At 44.2% G+C, this 19,548-nt stretch overlaps 1 protein-coding gene across 1 annotated transcript in view; it reads left to right on the top strand.

The window, feature by feature from the left end:
* Positions 1 to 16,103, top strand: part of SLC38A11 (solute carrier family 38 member 11) — a 47,104-nt gene extending 31,001 nt beyond the window's left edge. The window contains exons 8-12 of the mRNA XM_060257254.1: positions 6,308 to 6,378; positions 8,794 to 8,955; positions 12,784 to 12,896; positions 14,754 to 14,885; positions 15,627 to 16,103. Of these exons, the coding sequence (XP_060113237.1) occupies positions 6,308 to 6,378; positions 8,794 to 8,955; positions 12,784 to 12,896; positions 14,754 to 14,885; positions 15,627 to 15,899 (751 nt within the window). The 3' untranslated portion in view covers positions 15,900 to 16,103. The remainder of the gene's footprint in view (positions 1 to 6,307; positions 6,379 to 8,793; positions 8,956 to 12,783; positions 12,897 to 14,753; positions 14,886 to 15,626) is intronic.
* The last annotated feature ends 3,445 nt before the right edge of the window (positions 16,104 to 19,548 follow it).

Raw genomic sequence — 19,548 nt, 5'->3', positions numbered from 1 at the left:
TCTCCACCCTGGAACAAGGGTAGTGCGAAATCAGTCTAGGTTTAAAGCAGCATTCTGTGTTGACTTAACACATTTACATGTCAGTTCATCACATAACATGCCTTTGCTAGGTAGTTAGTTTCAGAAGGTGCTACTGGATTTGAACTTATCTTTTGCTAGGCAGTGTCTGTGGGTTCAATAGAAAGCACTTGTTTTTACCTCAGAACTTGTACAAAACCAGGCTTCTTTTGGCAAGATGCATGAATTGCAGGAACGTCGCAGCCCTATTTATTGAAATATAGGTGGTCCAAATAGTCTCAACAACAGCCAAATCTGTGACTGTCAGTGATCTGAAGAACCAAATTTCCTCCTGCTGAGTTTTTGTGCAACTGCTGTGCAGATTGGCATTTCCAATGAAATGTCCAGTAGAATGTGACAAAAGAGCCAAATGGCAGTTTTAAAATCGTAAACATCCACATACAGTATCACAAAGGGTAACTGTGACAGGAAAACAGTGAAGCCAGGTTACAGGATGAGTCATTACTCTTCTCCACAAAAGTTGCTCAAGACAATTATACAAAATATTGGCCTAAAAGTTCAGAAGAGCATTTGAAATTAATTTTGTCTGTTTAGTGAAAAGCATCCTGCTTCAAATCTGTTTTATTCATCATTTGGTTTGTTGTTTCCCCTCATCTTTCTTACCACATTACTAACAGAAGACCAGTCACTACTACTTGTTGGCTGAAGAGCTTGGGAGAGGGAGTGTCCATAGCTGAGTGGCAGAGTCACATACCTTGTGTGCGGAAGGCCCCAGGTTCAAACCTCTGCATGTCCAGTTAAACAAGAGCCTAAGGTGCTTGATGCTGCTACAGGTTCTGCTTTTCCTGAGATCCTAGAGAGCCACTGTCAGAACACATAGTACTGAGCTAGGTGGATCAACAGTTTGACTTGAAGAGCTGATGACAGTGGTCCGCTTCCTGGGGAGAATCTTCTAAGAACTTGTCGTTTGGGAATGTACCCCCAGTCATAGCACCTGACTGGCAGGGTTGGATGACTCTTTCCTCCCCACCCCCATGATCTCCTTAAAACATAGGAGTACTATGGTCTCAACTTTTCTGTTTTCTCTATTATCAGTTGAAAGCATAAAGTAGATTAAAACCAAATTTCACAACAGTGCCTGTGTACCATGTCTGATAAGTTGCTATACTAAGCATAGATCTGGTGCCAGAAGATTTCTGTCCAAGAGTCCAATGAGTCTGCCACTGAAGTCCAAGACAAAGCTATGTTAGCATCCCTTATTGGTGGTTAGGCTTGCCAGCTCCAGGTTGGAAAATACCTGGAGATTTTGGGGGCAGAGCCTGAGGAGGGGGGTTGGAGAGGGGAGAGACTTCAATGAACATGAACATATGAAGCTGCCTTATACTGAATCAGATGCCGGGGATTGAACCTGGGACCTTCTGCTTCCCAAGCAGATGCTCTACCACTGAGCCTCCGTCCCTCCCCAGTGGGGTATAATGCCATTGAATCCACCTTCCAAAGCAGCCATTTTTTCCAGGCGAACTGATCTCTTATTTTATAATAATGATTATCAAAGCTTGTAAACACAGTTCAAAGGGACCCGTGAGCCACAATTGAAAGCGTGTTATTGGAGACTTCGGGTCCCTTTGAATTGTGTTTACAAGTTTTGATATTCATTATTACAAAAATTTGTGGAATACCCCATGTTGATAAAGGTCCGATGAGTGTATCCATCCACGTATGAGAATTATGCTTCAGCAACTATTGAAATTGATGCACTGATTTTTTTCACGTAAAAGAAATTGGCATTTGGAATTCTACGTCTTGGGACTGTTTGTTGAAGGGACTCGTTCTCGATGAATGTTATTATTTCCGGTTAATATATCAGAAATTTTGTCACTATAACCTTTGGGTTGTGCTTTATATGTATGCCTGTTGTGACTTCTCTTGCAAGCATCTGGAAGTTGGCAACCCTAGTACCGGCAGTTGATGTTGCTTAAATGGGCTCTGGTTCATAGGAAATTGTGGATAGCTGTGTTCTTGAATGAGGATGGGGCAGACTGACAGAAAAAAAGTCATCCAGATATCATTGTGTAAAATGGCTGACAGTGAAGCAGTTTGGAGTACAGGGTCTCTCATTGGGGATCTAAGTGGTATAGCTGATCTGTTTGTAGGGGCAGCCTCTTTTTCTCCACCTGTGTGTGGAGTGTATTAAAAGTGTCAGACCCAGGTTTGAACCTCACATTCTGCCATGGAAGCTTTATGGGTGACCTTAGGCCAGTCACTGTCTCTCAACCTAACTTACCACGCAGGGCGGTTGTTGTGAGGATAAAATGGAAAATAGTGTAGTAAGCTGCTTTGGATCCCTATTGAGGAAGAAAGCAGGCTACGAATATCTGCAAAAATAAAACACATGATAATGAGATCTCGAATCTCCTGGGAGTCTCTCATCGAAAAGAAAGCAAAACATTGGTAGTGTTATTGCCAGAACATCCAACCACTTGGGGAAGTGTGGTATGCATAGCAATAGAGCGTTGTTCCCTTAAATTTAAGTAGACTTGTATCCAAACAAATTTAGTTTGACCTTGCGCATGGGTAGCAGGGCAAATATTTGCACAGCCTGCCACCATTTGAAATCACTTCGTGGAATTATTTATAGTATATGATTCAAATCATGTATCTGGCTGAAGCCACAATAAGGTATTCATAGAATTCCCGTTTCAGAAAAACACTCAAGTGAATGCTTATTTCTATCTGTGTTCAGCTACTCAATAGACTTGGCTTTATTTTCTTTTCAATTGTCTTTTGAGAGGAAATAAACTCATGTAAAGGAAGTGAGCTTCAGAGTGCTGCCAAACATGTGGGAAGGTCTTGTATCCCCTCCCACAAACACTTCATTTCTTGTAAATGACTCAGAAAAATTTACATGCCTTGTTACTATGGGCCATGTAGTTTTCTTTTTGCCCATCTAAATGACACCACTAGTTACTTGCAAGCAGAATGGAATAACTGGAATATCATTAGGAATAATTGCTGCTATGGAATATTGATTTGTCTCAGACTTTATGAATATGGAAATACTTTGGATTAGAAAGGCAAGAGTAAAACCTCTAATGGTATCAAGCAAGGTAAACAGTGCTTGGAAAAGCTAATTTGCCAGCTGTGGAAATTGAGAAGGACAGCTGTGCAGCATTCTGTGGGCAGAAACAGCTTGACAGGTGTACACAGCTGTTTTGAGCTCCCCAGAAGTACAACAGCTGGGCCAGCAGGTGGCAGCAGCCTCCCCTATTCCAAGGAGTTCAAATGGGAGCCAAGGAATTTTAGGCTGTTTCCTATCACTGTTATGGCTGCTAATCTTTGAACTTTTTTTACAGTGCAACCCTGACCAGATTTCAGCTTTTTAAGTCAACTGAAGTCAGTGGGCTTAGAAGGGTGTAACAGTGCATAGGATTTCACAATTACTGTATTCATTTTATCATTATCTTTTGGGGGTATTTCATATTTTAATGAGTTTTGCTGACTGTATGTTTTGCATGTTGGCTTTTACATAATGGAAACATTGTGTGTGCATTAGTGAAGTAATAAATATTCATATTATGTCATCTAGCATTTTTTTAAAAAAAAATCACATTCATAAAATACACCAATAGGATTCCTATAATAGTGTACCTAATAGAATTCACATAGATTAGACTGGAAAAGAGGAAGGAAGGAAGGAAGGATTCTGTTTGGTTTCCCAGAATGCTTTGTGAAAAATGGAGGGGAGTTGCTTGAAACTTTCTGCAGAGTAACATGTTCAGAAATCAGACTTACAGATCTTCATTTACGAGCTCAGTCCGTCAATACTTTTATTGGAATAAATTAAAATCAAACCAATATTAAAATATACAAAGTACAGGCAAACATCTGAAGTTGTTGTGAGTGGCTGCTTTAATACAAAGCAAAATCTAAAAGAAAAGACTTCGTAATACCTTTGTAATACCAATAAAAATAACACAAAGCAGTGTGGATGCAAGCTTGGAGGCAAGAATCCTATAGCCTGCATGGGTTTTGATGATATTTTGGTTGCGCCTAATTTCTTTCTTTCTTGAATTAGATTTGTATCCTGCCCTTTCCGCAAGCAGGCTCAGGATGGATTCCATCATAACGCTGATAACAATTAAAATCACAACATTTAGAAAATCATAGATTAAAACATCTAAAAATTCAGCATCGTAATCAGTGCCTCAACATAGACTGCTAACTAGGGTTGCCAATCCCCAGGTGGGGGCAGAGGATCCTCTGGTTTGGAGGTCCTCCCCCAACTTCAGGGTTACCGGAAAGCGGAGGGGGGGGATGTCTGCAGGGTGCTCCATTATGCCCTATGGAGACCAATTCCCATAGGTATAATGGAAAATTGATTTGTGGGTATCAGGCTCTATGGAGGCTGTTTTTGAGGCAGAGGCACCAGCTTTTCAGCATAACATCTGGTACCTCTCCTCAGCACCCCCGCCCTCCAAGTTTCAAAAAGATTGGACCAGGCGGTCCAATTCTATGAACCCCCCCCCCCAAAAAAAAGTACACTTATCCTTCATTTCCAAATGGAGGGAAGGCATTTAAAAGATGTGCAGTCCCTTTAAATTTGATGGCCAGAACTCCCTTTGGAGTTCAATCATGCTTGTCACACCCGTGCCCCTGGCTCCACCCCCAAACTCCTCAGATACTTCTTGAGTTGGACCTGACAACCCTACTGCCAAGAAATACAGATAGTTGTTTCAGGGCCCTGGGAGGGGGGGTGGGGAATAGCAAGGGGACGCCCACAGCCTCAACTAAAGGCCCAGCAGAAGAGCTCTGTTTTACAGGCCCTGATGGAAGCTCATTCCACCAGGTGGGGGCCAGGGCTGAAAAAGCCCTGGCCTTTGTGAAGGCCAGTTGGACATACTATATTTTAAAATCCAGAGTACCATCTTAATTTGCATCCATGAATGGAAGGGCAATTTTTGTCTGTTTTCTCCCTTGTACTGCAGACCTCCAGTTTCATCTTCATGCTGTCTTCCAGCAACAGCATTTGGAGATCATCTGGGGCCGCAGTGGGAGGGGAGAGGTGATGTAGTGCAGTTCCACTGTTGGGAATCCCTTCCATGAATGGGGATCTACTGTGGGATTCAAGTTACCCAAGCTACTACATACCATGTTGTATTGCATAGTAGTTACAAGAAATAAACTCTGATGCTGTTTATCTCCTTGTGTTATTTTATAGGCTCTCCTCCCTTAATTCAGAACAGAAGTCTACATTAGGGATAGTCATCAGGCATACACAGGCTGTAGAAATATGAAGGTATTCTAGAGATCTGCGTGAAGAAGGTTTTACAGATGCTTGTCAAGCTGTATGTCATTTTGACCTGCAACAAAACAAGGGGAGAGGGGAAAGTCCGTTTGCTCTTCATTTCAGAAGATCACTAGATCCTCTTAACCATTGTGTTCCAAGCAGTTCTCCCTCTAAGCTGAGTTAGCATGAGCTAGCTCACAGATTTTTTGCCTCCAGCTCGCACATTTTTGTCTTAGCTCAGGATAGGGTTGCCAAGTCCAATTTAAGAAATATCTGGGGACTTTGGGGGTGGAGCCAGGAGACTTTGGGGGTGGAGCCAGGAGACATTAGGGGTGGAGCAAAGATCAAGGCTGTGACAAGCATAATTGAACTCCAAAAGGAGTTCTGGCCATCACATTTAAAGGGATGGCACACCTTTTCAATTCCTTCCTTCCATAGGAAATCATGAAGGATAGGGGCACCTTCTTTTGGGGCTCATAGAATTGGACCCCCTGCTCCAATCTTTTTGAAACTTGGGGGGGTATTTTGGGGAGAGGCACTAGATGCTATACTGAAAATTTGGTGCCTCTACCCCAAAAAACAGCCCCCCCCAGGGCCCCAGATACCCGCGGATCAATTCTCCATAATTTTCTATGGGAATAAATCTCCATAGGGAATAACAGAGTTCCCAGCAGACATTTCCCTCCCTTCCCCCACTTTCTGATGACCCTGAAGCGGGGGGAGGGCCTCCAAACCAGGGGATCCCCTGCCCGCACCTGGGGATTGGCAACCCTAGCTCAGGAAGGATGACCCATAGCCCAATAATTTATGCAGTAGCTCACAACTTCAATGCCAGTAGCTCACAAAGTAGAATTTTTCCTCACAAGAGTCTGCAGCTTAGAGGAAACATTGGTTCCAAGCAGTATTGACAGTTGTTGCTATTCATTGTCAGCTTCTGAGAAGTTCTTGGACAAGTCAAGGGAAAGGTGGCAAGCAATCTTTCAACAAAGTTTTGTTTTCCAGACCCCAAACGGAAGATGCCTGGGTGTTTGCAAAGCCAAATGCGATCCAAGCCATCGGGGTGATGTCATTTGGTAAGATATGCTTAGCAACATTTCTCCTAAATCTGCAGTGTATGAAAACATGCCAAGATTCCTTTTTCCAGTTGTGGGATGTAACTTACGTATATGCTGACACAATTCAAGATGGGTTTTCAATGTTATGAATGAAAAAAAAAATATTTGGTGACGTTTGCATTTTAGTTTGGGCAGTGGATGATTCTGCAGTTTTCCCCACAGGCCTGACTTTCTACTTTCCAGTGTCCTTGATGCTAAACCCTAAGGGGACATTAGTTCAGTTGGTCTCAGTTGCATGTGATTGAATAATACTATTCTAGTGAAATGGGAAATGCTACAGCCTGCCTGGGGCCTTTTATCGATACATGGGGAGATAGGTTGCTAGAATCTCCTAAGGATAATGTAACTACATCGGGGCCTGTCACCAGCGAGGCTTCTCTTCAAATTCCCGTTGAGCCATGGAGGCCAGTGGGTGACAAGGTTCCCATTTACCTGCTTATGGCAGGAGATCTCCTGCCACCACTGCCTGCTGCTGCTCACATGGGCAGTGGGAGAAAACTGGCTGGCCAAGTGGAGGCGGCATGACTGTCAGCCCTGTGCAAAGACACAACTTCTGATGCTGCTTAAAAGTGACATCGTCACTCTAATTTTTGTACGGGTGCTAGAACACTACTGCCGGCGCTATGATGCCATTCCAAGGTCGCACCGATTGTTGTGTAATCCTGCAGGGATGGTGATCTGTGTGTCCCCCACCCAAGCAGGGCTTTTTTTTTTGTAGCAAGAACTCCTTTGCATATTAGGCCACACACCCCTGATGTAGCCAATCCTCCTGGAGCTTACAGCAGGCCCTGTGAGAAGAGCCCTGTAAGGAATTCTAGCAGGACCTCCTTTGCCTATTAGGCCACACCCTCCTGATGTAGCCAATCCTCCTGGAGCTTACAGCAGGCCCTGTGAGAAGAGCCCTGTAAGGAATTCTAGCAGGACCTCTTTTGCCTATTAGGCCACACACCCCTGATGTAGCCAATCCTCCTGGAGCTTACAGTAGGCCCTGTAAGCTCTTGGAGGATTGGCTACATCCAGGGTGTGTGGCCTAATATGCAAAGGAGTGCCTGCTACAAAAAAAGCTCTGCCCCCCCCGGTGACTTCTCACCTTTCCCCATCTCCCAGCAACCACACTGGATAACCTTGCATCAATCTCAGTCTCTCAGTGTAAGCTACCTCTCAGGGTTGCTGTGTGGGTGAGACAGAGAAGGAGAGAACCATTTATGCCACTCTAAGCTCCTTGGATGATAGGCAAGATAAAAAGGCGTGAATTGGTTTAGTTGAAAGTTCAGCGTGGTGTACTGGTTAGTGCATCAGACTAGGATCTGGGAGACTGGTGTGTCTCTGAAGCTTGCTCAGTGACCTTGGACCATTCACCCACTCTCAGCCTAACGAAGATTACATTGGGAAGGAGTAGGGTATAAATGAGGTAAATAAAAAATAAAGCGTTTCCAGAGATTGCCAAGATCTCTAGTTTATTCTGCCATACACTACAAGGAGTAGTTAGGCAACTTTTATCTTAGATGGATGTGAAGGGTAGCAATAAATTCTTGATGTGAACAGAGCATGCAGATAACACAAAGAAGGCTGAGAGTCGCCTGAAAGAAACAGCATTAAATAGCCACTTTGAATGGTTCCTTCCTTACTTCTGAAAGATCTGTCAATTAAGCTCTTTAAAGGTCAAACTAGATATTCCGGGAAATAAGTGTCCACAGCTGTTTCTCCTGCATCTAGGAGAACGTAGCCATACCCTGACTTCGCAGCATTTCATGTTGACCCTGCCCACTTCAAGCAGGAGCCAGTGATATGGAGCTGGGGCAGAGAAACATTAATCACAGTGATGCTAGGATATAGGTGAGACCCGTTGTGCACTACAGAGGTGGAGGATGGTGGTAAATGAGGGCCAGTGATGGATTTGGACCAAGGTTCACATCTGTTCTTGGTCAGGAAGCTCACAACCAGGAAGCCAGTCATTTCCCCACCGCCTGACCAACCTCACAGGGTTGTTGTGAGGATGCTATGGGAAGGGGAGACGGACATATATTACCGTGACTTGCTTGGGGGAAAGGCAGGATAAAAACTGTTAGATAGGCAGAAGTGTGTGGCTGTTTTTTAGCCGTGTGGTTAGGAATAATACCTCATTTAGTACCAAGACCCATTGATTTCCACAACTGGAACCCATTAAACATTTCTTATTTATTCCTTGGACTTATATCCCGCCCTCCCCGCTGAAACGCGGGATCAAGTCTTCCGCAGTAGTTAGTGGGAGTTAGTATTGCTTTGGATCGCATCTGCAGTGTTCACACTGGCAGTTCTGCTGCTCTGCAGTATATTTGTTCTTGCTTTTGTTTTGGCACGTGATTAGCATTTAACCGTCGTGTCTCTTTTCAGCATTCGTTTGCCATCACAATAGTTTTTTAATTTATGGCTCTCTGAAAGAGCCCACGTTAAGCAACTGGGCTCGTGTCACACACACGTCTGTTTCCTTTGCTGTGTTCATCAGCTTGGTTTTCGCTATCTGTGGATATGTGACATTTAGAGGATATACAGAAGGTAAGTTGCTCTGACAGGTGTTATGTTTATCATTGACTTGCCCCTTGAGTTCCCACACCAAGTGTCCAATTTAGCTTTTTTGTCTTGGATTCTGTTTTCATGCCAGTAATCACCTAGACTGTATGTAGGGTTTAGTCCTGGCTAGGGTGGGGGTGGCCACATGTGGCTCTTTCACATATATTGTGTGGCTCTCGAAGCCCTCACCTGGCTTGGAGAAAGCATTTCTCTCGACAAGCCAAGCCAGCTGGGGGCATGGAGAATGCATTTAAAGTTAAAGTTGCTTTCTTTTCTCCTCCCCCTCCATTTTTTCCTTCCCGCTCTCAAACATCTGATGTTCATGTCCTGTGGCTCTCTAACATCTGATGTTTATTCTGTGCGGCTCTTATGTTAAGGAAGTTTGGCCACCCCTGGGCTAGAGAATTCACAGTATCATCCTAAGTAGTGTTGATCCTTTGAAGTCAGTGTCCTTACGAGAACGTAACTGAGCTTAGGCCGACACAAATTACACAAAATAAACTCTGTGACACTGAGGATTTTCCCTTTTTTTATTTAAAAGAATCCGTTTCTAATTCTTTATGGGTATTTAAAAGTCTTTTTCTTTTACTTCATTTGTACTTGACCTTTCTCTCCAATGGGGGACCCAAAGTGGTTTTCATGCTCACAGGGGATCTTTAATGTGCTATCTGTCTCTTAGAAATTTTTGCAGATGGTTGAAAAATAAGCAGCATGCACAGACCGCTCTAAGAAAACTGGAGCTTAAGTGGCACTGCATCTTGGGTCTTTTGCTATAGCTACAACACAGTAGAATGTTCACTTTGCCCACTACAGATATCCCCATGAAAGTATTCTACAGTGAAGACAATTACTGATGCTGCAGTAGCAGTTGCTCCACCCCCAGATTTTGCTTTCCCTGGACCAAGCAATCTTTTCCCCACCCGTTACTGTGCAGCCACATTTTGACCCACCCCTCCCTCCGATTTTCCCAGCATCTTCCAAATCTCTAAAGAACAAGGTTTATGGATCACAAATACCAAAAAGTGTTCCCCTCACATCCCCCTGTTTGCTCTGCAGCCAATTTAGCGATACTCCAAAGACATGGGAAGATACCCCATTATTTTTTTACTTTAGACTCCCTATTCCATCGTCGGACTTTTACTTTGGCTCATTTTAATGCCTTCCCATCAACAGTTCTCTTTGGTAGGTTTAGACAGATACCTCTCCAGAATAGATTATGTCCATGTGAATTAGGAGTCCTTGATTCTATATCCCATATTATTTGAGAATGTCCTCTCTTGGCCTGACAACGTAGACAATTTTTAGTTGAATATCTCCAACACAATGTATTTACTAAAAGGAAAACTACCCTACTTTTTAGATGTTAATCCCCACATTACTACATGTGTTGCGAATTTCTTAGTAGAAGCCTATAAAATTAAATCTAGGCATACTACTGTATTTTAATGGCTGGGTATCTACTCTTGATTAGTGTTATTGGCTGCTATTTTAATTGATTGTTTATGTATTGTTCTTACTATATTTCAGGCCATTGTACCTACTTTTGATTGTGTACCATTATTGCTCTTATGCCAATAAAGGCCTGAACTTGAACTCTAAAGAACAAGATCATGAAGACACAGGGGAAATTGGAGGGAGCCCCACAGGTCAAAATATGGCCACACAGCAACTAGTGGGGAATCGATCACTTGATCCAGGAAAGCAGAAGCCTGGGGTAGAACAACTGCGACTGCAGAATCAGTCCAGGTCTTGGTTGCTGCTGATAAAAATCTCCACTGATGGAAGGATTTCCATTCATGGAGCATGACTTCTCGGTCTCCCTCGCCTTTGCTGCTGCAGCCTCAAATAGCCCCCAAAATGCAGGGGACCCCCAAGAGCAGCATGAGAGGAGAGCTGGATGTCTGCCATGGGAGACAAGAGTCTGGGAAAATTGCTCACACCCAGCATGGGAGTGATCAGCAGGATCCAACCCGGTGAATCATTCTGCAATCATATATTTACGAAGGCTTCTGCGGTTCATACGTACCTGAAGTCCTCCAGTCCAGCTTTGATCCAGCTGCATAGGAAGCATGTTTCCCCAGACGTCTGCCTCTGCTATTCCTTAAGCGATTGTTCTTGTCCTAACAATAACAGCTAAAAAGGAAACCTCTTTGTTTCAACCGTATGTTTTTCTTGTTAAGCTGGGTCACACGCTGGCTTGAAAACAAACGCCAGAAATATTTCTGCAAAGCTTATCCTCGCATGAAGAATGCAAAACACAGTTTGTCAACAGCATCAGATTCTGGAAATGATTTTTTAAAATAGCAAAATATATTTTATCTTGCGTGCATAACTAATAGCAATTTCTGAAGAATGTCTGTGGGGGGGGGGGGGTTCTCCTTACAGGACACTTTGAACTACTAAAATCGAGTTAGTAATGCTTAAATAATTCTCATGAATGCCTGGATCCATGTTCCATATGAAATGTCAGCTGTAGTCCTGGGCACACTTACCTGGGAGTAATCCCTATTGAACAAAGTGCAGTTTACCTCTGAGTAACCATGCATGAACTCATACAATTTGTCTTTTAGCCATGGGCCAGTTCAGGCAATGCTTCAGCCCTATGCCTACAGGGGAACGGGTGGAGGAGAGCATGGTAACTCTCCCCCTCCCCAGCATGCTGACCCCATGTCTAATTTAAGCAGCCCGGCATGTGTCGTCGTATCATCTGGTTTTGGCATCCCATAGGCTCTCCCGCATGCTGCTGGAATTCTCCATTTAACCTAGGACTGAACCACATGTGAGGAGCCAACCAGTGTTTCCTCTAAGCTGAGTTAGTGTGAGCTCAGTTTTTTAGCCTCCGGCTCACGCATTTTTGTCTTAGCTCAGAAAAATGGCCCCAGTGCAAACTAATTTATGCAGTACCTCACAACTTTTTTTAAACACAAATTTTATTGAGTTTTCAAAGTATACACCTAAAGCAAATATTGCAGTAGTTAGAGTGTGTTCTATACAACCGTTCAAACTATATTACAAACAAAAGTAAAAAGTAAAAATAATCATAATAATTGCTTCCCCCCCATATTACTTATGATACACTTCATTTTTTCTAATAGCACATAAGTGTTTAATATAGATACCATTTATTAACGTATCGCTTCAAAGTTGGTATATCTAGTTGCATTTGCTGTAGATCGTATATTGACAGTTATTTTAATCATAATATAAATTTGCCACAGCTTTTTATGCCAGAGTTCTAATGCGGGTCTGATTCCAGGGAGATCTCAATCAGATAACCTGTGATGCACTGAATTTGGTTTATTATTGTTGTCCAAAATGGATATATCAGAAGGCAATGTATCCCAGTAGCTCACAACTTTAATGTCAGTAGCTCATGAAGTAGAATTTTTGCTCACAAGACAGCTTAGAGGGAGTATTGGAGCTGACCCACACCATATCGACTGACACAGTGCTTGTGGACACCCACTGGCATTGAAGGCAGAGTTGGTGCCAGTGATCCCTCTAAGTTGAGTTAGTGTGAGCTAGCGCTCAGTTTTCTAGCCTCCGGCTCACACATTTTTGTCTTAACTCAGGAAGGATGGCTCCAGAGCAAATTAATTCATGCAGTAGCCAAATTGGTCACTCAGAACTACAGTGCCGGTAGCTCATGAAGTAGAACTTTTGCTCACAAGACTCCACAGCTTAGAGGAAGCAGTGGGTGCACCAAGCATGCGGGAGAGTACAGCTTGCTTCACACATTTCCCATCATGCATCTGAATGGTGAATCATCTGTCACATGTGTGAAATTAATCTTATTGTCTTCCACTTCCCCAGGAGACATATTTGAAAATTATTGCAGAGACGATGACCTTGCTACCTTTGGAAGGTTTTGTTATGGGGTCACTGTCATCTTGACTTTCCCATTAGAATGCTTTGTTACCAGAGAGGTGAGCATCAACTATTTATATGTCTTAGAGTGCACTGTACCACATTTAATGCATTCGTACATTTATACCTCAGCTTTCTTCCCCGGGGCCCAAAGCAGCTTACAAATCAGTCGTCTCTTCTCCATTTTTTTCCTCACAACAACCCAGTGAGGCAGGCTAGACTGGAAATCACTCACTGGCCCAAGGTCACCCTGTGAGCTTCCACGGCAGACTGCAGATTCGAACCTGGGTCTCTCAGATCCTGGCACAGACCTATTAACTACTAGACCACAGAGGCTCTCCAAAAATCCTGATCTTCTAAAATTTTTAAAAGCCTAATATAGCACATTGTAATAAATGCAGGAAGGTGGAGTTGAATATCACAGCTCTACAAAGTTAATGTTTTCTGCCCTGGTCCATAAGGCTAACAATGACTGCACTTTTGTTACAATACACATTGATACTAGGTGTGAGGGATTCTCTTGTAGAATGCAGTTTCTATCATGAATCCCACCCTCAGCTTCAATACAGTATTAGATATATTGGGCATAGAGCAAGCCCCCCCCCCCCACTCCCATTTCGTGTTTCTACCCTAGTTTGAAGCAATTGCCACAATTCAAAAAAGAAGAAGATGATGATGATATTGGATTTATATCCCGCCCTCCACTCCGAAGAGTCTCAGAGCGGCTCACAATCTCCTTTACCTTCCTCCCCCACAACAGTCACCCTGTGAGGTGGGTGGGGCTGGAGAGGGCTCTCACAGCAGCTGCCCTTTCAAGGACAACCTCTGCCAGAGCTATGGCTGACCCAAGGCTGATTACCCTGCCCCTGCCTACTGCCGGCCCAGAAATGTTGAACAACCCAGCAAAACGGTCTTACTTCAGACAGATACCTCTCTGATGCTTCTCTGTGTCTTCTCTGTCAACCAACCTCATGAAAAGTGTTGCCGGCAGCACACCTCTGCCACCCCATCGACAGCCCACGCAGACACAGCCTCCAAAGGCTGCAGAAATAGCCAGGGAGCTGCCGCCGCTATAATGCGACTAGGCAGCAAGGGGAGCATTTCCTCAAATGGCTGCCACCTTTCTTGTCACTCCCCCTCTTTCTCCTCCTCTCAGCCTTGCCCCTAGCCAGAGACTGTTGCTAGGCAGCCAATTTCTGTCAGTAAAGAGTGAGGCCCCAGGTGAATAGAATGGGATGCAGTCCATCCTCCAAAGCAATTATTTTCTCCAGGATGGGGAGAGAGATCTGTTGTCTTGAATTCAGTTGTGATCCCAGGAGATCTTCGGACTCCACCCGGAGGTTGGCTACACTAGGCCTTTCAGCACCCTCTGTGTGACTTGATGCCACCTGACTGGCATGACTTAACTAGGCCTGGCTGCTTGCTCTTGTTCAGCAGCAGCCTCCCAGGAAAGCCAGTGTGACTTAGCAGTTGCCAACTCCAGGTTGGGAAATTCCTGGATATTTGAGGGGTGGAGCCTGGAGAGGTTGGATTTGAGGAGGGGTGGGACCTCAGACTGGTACAATGCCATAGACTCTACCCTCCAAACCAGCCATTTCCTCCTGAGGAACCGCTGTTGCCAATCTCTAGGTGAGGACTGAAGATCACTCAGAATTACAGCTGCTTTCCAGATGGCAGAGATCAGCTCCCCTGGAGGCGGGGTAGGGAGAGTGAATGCCTTCACTCGGGTGGGTGGGAAGACAGCAAGGGGGGCACTCACCCAGAATCTCTTTCTAGAGCTCATTGCATTTTCCTTCACAACAGGCCTTAATGTGTGTGTGTGTGTGTGTGTGTGTGTATTTGAGGAGGGGTGATTTGTCCTTTATTTTGCCCATAACAATATTGCCTGCTCATTGAAGACTCCATTTCTGTTTTAGGTCATTGCCAATGTGTTTTTCAGTGGAAAACTCACAACTGCTTGGCATGCCACCTTAACGGTCATAGTTGTGGTTGTAGCTACAAGCATCTCTTTAGCATATGACTGCCTTGGAATCGTTTTGGAGCTGAATGTAAGTGGCCCCAAGTGCTAACCTAGCTACTAAATTGCTTTTTGAAAACCCATCAGCTTTTAAAGATGGAGTGTGTTATGTGACCAAGGAAGGTGACATGTGTTACCTTACTAGATGCCGAACCTAGTTGCCTGAATTTCAATCTTAACAGGGACCCAAAGTGGCTTACAGTATTCTCTCATCTCCTCCATTTTGAGAGCCAGTTTGGTGTAGTGGTTAAGTGTGTGGACTCTTATCTGGGAGAACCAGGTTTGATTCCCCACTCCTCCACTTGCCCCTGCTGGAATGGCCTTGGGTCAGCCATAGCTCTGGCAGAGGTTGTCTTTGAAAGGGCAGCTGCTGTGAGAGCTCTCTTAGCCCCACCCACCTCACAGGGTGTCTGTTGTGGGGGAGGAAGGTAAAGGAGATTGTGAGCCGCTCTGAGACTCTTCGGAGTGGAGGGCGAGATATAAATCCAATATCTTCTTCTTCTTCCATTTTATGCTCACAACAGCCCTGTGAAATAGGTTAGCCTCAGTGTCTGTGTGACTGGCCTCAGGTCACTCAAGAATAGCGCTGCCAGTCCCCTTGTTGGGGTGGGGGTTCCTTGATTCCCTTGGCTGGCAGGGGAAGCCCCAGGCCCAATCACCCAGAAGTGACATCTATCACTTGGGTTAGAGTTTTGAGCAAAATGCTAGAGCATCAACATGCAGCATTACCCAGCCATATAATTTCGTTCAGTCTTTCTCTTCCTTTCTGCAGGGGGTCCTCAGTGCAACTCCACTGGTCTTCATCCTGCCAGCGGCCTGCTACCTGAAGGTGTCTGAAGAGCGATGGACCCATCCTGACAGCCTTCTCTCTGCACTGATCCTCACTGTAGGGGTGCTGGTGATGATTGTCGGCTTTGTGATGACAGTCCTGCATCCCCAGGAGTGCGGCCATGGAAAAGAAATGCCATACTGCTTCCCTGGAAACTCTTCCCTCTACAACAACACGCTTCCATCTCCTCAGCCAACTCATCAGCCCTCCGTTTAAACAAAGGCTTCCTGGCAAACACGGTCAATTGTAAATGTGGTTTTTAATGAGACTTTTGAGTTATACATTTTGGGGTTGTGTTTGTGTGTGTTTTTTTAAAGAAATACTTGTCGGTTAGGTCTGTATGTAAAACTCTAGTTTGTGGTGGGTTGTTTTTAAAAACGTGAATATTAAAGCTTGGGGATTTATTTATTTTTTTTTGTATACAGAATTGAGAAACTTTTGTATACTGAAATGAGTGAAATGGTCCGTGGCAGGGGTGGCCAAATAGAAGCTCAGGAGCTGCATGTGACTCTTTCACACATATAGTTTGGCTCTCGAAGCCCCCCCACACACACACACATTGGTCATCTTGGAGAAGACATTTGTCTCTTCTCCTAGTCGAAAGGGGGCAGGCTTGGAGAATGCATTTAACGTTAAAGTTCCTTCCTTCCCCCTCCCCCTTTCGTTCTCTCTCTTTCTCTGTCGCTTTCTCCCCCTCTTGTCCATGTTTTGCGGCTCTCAAACATCTGACATTTGTTCTATGTGGCTCTTACAATACGCAAGTTTGGCTACCCTTGTTCCATGGGATGGGTTCAGATAACCAGAAACCATGTAGCAACTGGCTAAAAGTACCACCTAGAGCCTGTAAGTCATCATCTGTAGCCTCCAATCACTTGATTTCATTTACATAACCTTCGATCACATGGCTCCAATCTGTAGTCTCCAATCACATGGTTTCATTTACATATTGCCACTCATTTTTCTCCCCAAACAGCTTACAAATCATTCTCCCCTCCTCCATTTTGTCCTAACAATGACAGCCCTGTGAGTTAAGTTAGGCTGAGAGAATAACTGGCCCAAGGTCACCTAGAGAACTCCCATGGCAGAGATGGGATTCAAACCTGTGTCTCCCAGATCCTAAACACTACACTGCTGCCCGCAACCTGCTGCTTAAAAAAAGCAGGCCACTTCCTACATACAAGACATTCCTACGGACAGCCGGTAAAATCAATTTCATATTATTGCATAAAAACAAAGACCATAAAATGCTTTTAACTTGTGTTGGCTGCAGAAACCACAGTCGGAGGCAAGGCTTTGATCTTGAAAAAGTTAAAAAGATCCATGCGGTGCAAATAGGAAATCAAGTGTTGTCGTGAGCAGGTGGAAAGGGGAACTCTTGATGTGAAGAGGAAAAGCTTCCTAAGCCCCATGAAAGCCAAGACTTACACCTCCGAAACACCTCCGTGTGCACACCAGGGCTGTGATCACAGACACACTCAATAACGCCCTTTCCAGCTGGGTTTTGCCAGTGGATTAAAGGTGCATAATTGTGTGTGTGATCGCAACCCGGGGGTGTTGCTGATCTTCTCCCACTAGAGTTGCCAGCAGCGTCCTGACATTGGGGATTCTGGCTACGTCGGCGGATGCAGGTTTGTTGTCAGCTTGGCATTGTTAGCATACCACCCCATAACCGGTGGCTTGTGGCAGGGTCGCTGTGGGTTCTAGTGCAATCTCACTGAAGGGTTTGTCACTTCTTTCGCCTCCGCAGAGCAGTCACAGGATACTTACTGACTAGAGGTGCTGGTGACACACAGGCCCTGCACGGATGTCAGGTTCTTAAATTTAGGCTGCTCTGAAACCTGCCTAACCTTGCTCAACATATATTTAACTTGCAAATGAGCTCCATTCATTTTACAAAAGAATAATTTCAAAGAGAATATTATTGGACGGTGTCCTTGTTCTCCTTCATCTTAGAACACCAAAGAAAGAGTCTACAATAGACAACAGTTATATATTCTAATTGATTTCATACAGAAGTAAAAACTGGCGGTGCTAGATAGAGAGAATCCAGAACAGGAAATCTTGCCTGAAATGCTATAAATATATCTTTTTTTTTTCCTTTCAGTTGGCCTCAAAAAATCAAGCCAGGCTTTAACAGTTTCAGGAAACAATTTCTTATCGTAAATTGGAATCCTCTGTTAAATACAATTTACAATTGTGTTTTTAGTTATGGCCGGTCTAAAGACCAAGAGCCTCACATTTCCCCCCACCCTGAATGACTCTAGCATTATGATTCTTTTCTGCACCATTTTTAGATTTGTTTCAGATTGAAACAGCTGCCCTTCCTTGCACCGGCAAGATAATCAGATGAAAGCCCGTGAGGCAGTTTCCGTGTGCCATGAAATGCTGTTAAGAAAATATAGAACACATTTGTGTTGCATTTAATAAGATTTAACTGATGGAAACAAGGAAAGGAAGCCAAGATGGAAGAGCCAAATCTCAGCAAATGAGCTGGAGATTGTTGGCAGATACAAATTAGGAACCCTTGTGAGGAATTTTTTGGGGAAATTTAGGTTAAACTGAGATGCCTTACATCATAAATAGACTCTCCTTGGGTATATAACTTTTTTGTGTGTATGTGAGTTTTAAAGGCTTGGCCCAATTAATATGTTGTGTGAGAACTGCTTCCCCAAGGACTAGTCCAATGGAAGTCCAGTAACAGTGAGACGAAATGGTTCCTTCCACCACCATTATTGGACTGGACCATTCTTGAGCGGAGGTTCAAAGTCTAGGGGTGCTGCTGGATCCCAGCCGTCAGTTGGAAGGCTCTGTTTTCCTCTGTGGCACGTAGCACCTTTTACCAGCTTTGGCTGCCATACCAGTTACAGCCTTCCTTGAAAAATGATCATATCCAAGGCAGATTAGTATAATGCACTTTATGCCTTTGCAAACTGTTGAAAACCTTCAGTTGATCCCAAATGCAGTAGGCAGGCCATTGTCAGGGGCTGGCTGGATATAGGGATCAAATCACCTGAAAAATCTGCACTGACTGCCCCTCTGTTTCTGGGCACAATTCAGAGTGCTGGTTCCTACCTTTAAGTCCATAAATGGCTTGTGGCTGGGGTCTTTGAAGGACCACCTCCACTTGTATTGTCAAGCCTGCCACTTAAGATCCTCCTCTCAAGTAGAGTTGTCAAGTCCAACTCAGGAAATATCTGGGGACTTTGGGGGTGGAGCCAGGAGCAAGGGTGTGACAAGCAGGGCTGAACTCTGAAGGCAGTTCTGGCTATCACATTTAAGGGGACCACATTCCTTTTAAACACCTTCCCTTCATTGGAAATAACGGAGGATGGGGAAACCTTCTTTTGGAGCTCATAGAATTGGAACACCTAGTCCAATCATTTTGAAATTTGGGATGTTTTTTGAGGAAAGGCACCAGACGCTATGATGTAAATTTGTTGCATCTTTCTCAGAAAACAAAGCCCCAAGTACCCGCAGACTGATTCTCCATTATACCCTATAGGGGCCAACATTTATTATGATAAAGATTTCAACTATTTAATATAATAATTATGTGGAAATTCCTAAATAACTGACTAGGGTTACCAGCCACCAGGTGTGGCCCCACTTCTACACTGGCAGAGATCAGCTTCCCTGGAGAAAATGGCTACTTGGAAGGATGAACTCTTGTGCCCTGCTGAGGCCCCTCCCCTCCCCAAACCCCGCCCTCTCCCAGCTCCACCCCCAAAGTCTGCAGGGATTTTCCAACACAGACCTGGCAACCCCAAACAATGCTCATAACTTAAACTCATGCAATCATATTTCTTGAATATAAACTTTTCCAAAAGTCACAAGAAAGTCCCTTTAAATTGAGCAAGGTATATTT

Source organism: Heteronotia binoei, chromosome 16, assembly GCF_032191835.1.
Source record: "Heteronotia binoei isolate CCM8104 ecotype False Entrance Well chromosome 16, APGP_CSIRO_Hbin_v1, whole genome shotgun sequence".
NCBI lineage: Eukaryota > Metazoa > Chordata > Lepidosauria > Squamata > Gekkonidae > Heteronotia > Heteronotia binoei.
The sequence above is the reverse complement of the archived record's forward strand: the minus strand, read 5'-3'. Positions and strand labels throughout refer to the sequence as shown.